Here is a 2,679-nt window from a genome sequence, read left to right as displayed (position 1 = left end):
CTGGAAATCAGCTAAAAACAAAATGTATGAATTGACCCTGTAAAAAAAATGTAGCCTTCTACATTTGGGGGCCTAAGAGTTCCCTGTACCTGCAAAGCGAAGAAACTTCTGTGTGTCAGGGGGCAGGCTTGATGAGATGTGCATAGACGAGGGCTCCCGGGAGAAGAATGGGTCAAGGGAGGAAGGAGTGGCTGGGGTTAAGGGGGCAGGGGAGAGTGGAGGAGGCTCGTCCTTGATGTGTGCCAGCTGGCTCTCACGGGTGTCTCGGACAGGAGGCTTGCTCTCCCGCTCTGTGGCATGGACCAGAAAGAAGGCCTCGACGGCAGGCTGTAGTACTGGGGGTAGGAACGATAGGATAGTGACAATTTACTTTATAAACTTCAACATATAAACCTCTTCCCCCCCTCATAATAAAATTTCAAAAGTACTACGTGAAAAAGTAATGAAAACTTGCAGGAGAAATATAATGGTGCCACAGAGGAAGTCAGAGCTTCCAGAGAAAAATGGGATAGGCAACCAGTTATAAAGATTCCCCCGGTCTAAAAAGTAAAAGATACCAGCTACCAAAAGAGAAGGCTAGTCTTTTTTCTGACAATGAAGTCAGAGAAAAAAAATCCTCTTCTTTAAACTCCTATTACGGAGATCCGACGGAGAGGAGTAATCTGGAAGGAAGAAAATTAAGCTGGCAGAAAGGGCCCCAGAGCAGATCAGCGGACCTGGGCCCTCCCTCAGGCCACAACTCACCTAGCACCGCATGCTGGTCATGGGATTCCTCCAGTTCCTTTAGGCACTCTCCCAGCATGTCCCACAGCTCATCTAAGCTCAGTTGCTCGCTGAGCAGGGGTAACTCAGGTGGCCTCTCCTCCTTCTCCTTCTCCCCCTGTGGAGTTCCATCTGAGCCTAGTGGGCACAGAGAGGAGAGACTAGGAAGCCCCTGAGGCTTTTCCTTCATTCAGACCAAATGCACAGGCCATTAGACAGATCAAGTAAATTGGTCCACTGGCCACTGAGTAATTGAGTGACATCTGAAAGCAAGCTCTAGTCCTATACTGGATGGCATTTAAACTTAAACTGAATAAAATTAATACAAGAAAAAGTTTGTCTAGTTGCACTAGACACTTTTCAAGTGCTCAATAGCTACATGTAGCTAACAGCTACTGCAGGAAAATTCTACCAGACAGCATTGGTCTTCTCATTGCCTTACTAGCTCCCAGAAAACCTATGGATTATTAAATGATTTAATATATTTTAAAAACTGGATGTCCTATGACAACACTATCCCACAGGAATGTGTTAAAAGGGTGCCAAAAAGCATTCTATATGAAATTAACCTTGAGAAATGCTGCTAATAATAGCATCCACTGTGTGCCAGGTACTGCTCTAAATGCTATATATACACGTGTTAACTCAATCCTAACTATGAATATCCCAATTTTAAATGAGGAAACAGAGAGGTTTGCCTCAGGTCCCAGAGATAGTAAATGGGGAGACAAGACTCAAACGTATGCTGTCTCCACACAGTATCATCATAGTTTCTTGTTTCTTTACTACAGAAATTGCAGTGTGTGCTATGATTCTCCAATGAGGACCAGGTGGTGATGGTTAGTGATCTTAGTTGATTGGTACGGGCCTATCAACATACAGAAACCAGGGTTCACTTGAACAAACTGGAAAACACTGAGCTCAACATACAGAAACCAGGGTTCACTTGAACAAACTGGAAAACACTGAGCTCATGTATGTTGGAAGGAGGGGATCCAGCAGCCATTCCATGAAGACTGGTTCTCCCTTTTGTTGGGCTGGAAATGGGAAGTAGTACTGACCAATGGACTGAGTATCTTGAGCACTGGGAGATGGCTGGTCCACATCCATGGGTGATTCCTCCCTTCGGACAGATGCCTCTGACTGGCTTGACTCCGACTGGATAAAAGGGAGACAAAGTCACATAAAGGGTGCAACTCTGCTTTCCTCAGGGACAGGCGAGAGGCTGTCCTACAATCTCTCACATATCATAAGCTTGGAAAGAAGCCTCCCATGTCTTCCCATATGGAAAGAAGTTTCCTTAGGTAGCTCTCCAGGACAAAAGAATGGCCTTCCCACCTCCTTTGCTGTCCTCCACCCTGAGCTAGCAAGCTTTTGCAAAGAGCTCCCTGGATGCCCCATTTGCCTCCACTCTATTCCAGGCCTGTGTCCAGTCAGGCACCATCCTCCTGGACTTCAAGACTTCTAGGGACAGTTTACACACGTATATATACCTATATGTAAAACTCAGATGGGCAGAAGGTAGGTTTACTCTTTGTTCCTTTTTGCTCACAAAAGGGGAAATAACGGCAATGAATTAGTGCAATCTTTGATGGGTGGGATTGGCTTTTTAAAAAAGCCAACATCTGTCCTATCAGGTGTGGGAAAGAGACTGGGCAGAAAACATACTCCAGAATAATAGTTCTCTATCCCTTTCTACCCTGCCGGAGCTCAGCCCTTAAATTCTAGGCTGTTCCCAGCATGCTCAATGAAATCACACTGTATAATAGTAATTACAGACAAAGAAAAAATAGGCCTCAAGATATCCTTATTTCCCGGATCTTGGGAAGGCAACTTGCATGTTGTTACAAGGACAGGAAAACAATGAGTGCCACAGCATATATACATGATGCCAGGCTTTCCCTACAGCCACTCTGT

At 45.2% G+C, this 2,679-nt stretch overlaps 1 protein-coding gene across 1 annotated transcript in view; it reads right to left on the bottom strand.

Annotated features, from left to right (window-relative positions):
- Positions 1-2,679, bottom strand: part of HUWE1 (HECT, UBA and WWE domain containing E3 ubiquitin protein ligase 1) — a gene marked incomplete at its 5' end in the record, with an annotated part of 110,201 nt that overhangs the window by 5,807 nt on the left and 101,715 nt on the right. Inside the window, 3 exons of the mRNA XM_024758006.1 lie at positions 90-335; positions 745-900; positions 1,824-1,920. Of these exons, the coding sequence (XP_024613774.1) occupies positions 90-335; positions 745-900; positions 1,824-1,920 (499 nt within the window). The remainder of the gene's footprint in view (positions 1-89; positions 336-744; positions 901-1,823; positions 1,921-2,679) is intronic.

The sequence above is a fragment of the Neophocaena asiaeorientalis genome, unplaced genomic scaffold (genome assembly GCF_003031525.2).
Source record: "Neophocaena asiaeorientalis asiaeorientalis breed wild unplaced genomic scaffold, Neophocaena_asiaeorientalis_V1.1 scaffold685, whole genome shotgun sequence".
Classification (NCBI taxonomy): domain Eukaryota; kingdom Metazoa; phylum Chordata; class Mammalia; order Artiodactyla; family Phocoenidae; genus Neophocaena; species Neophocaena asiaeorientalis.
This window is presented reverse-complemented; position numbering and strand designations above follow the sequence as displayed.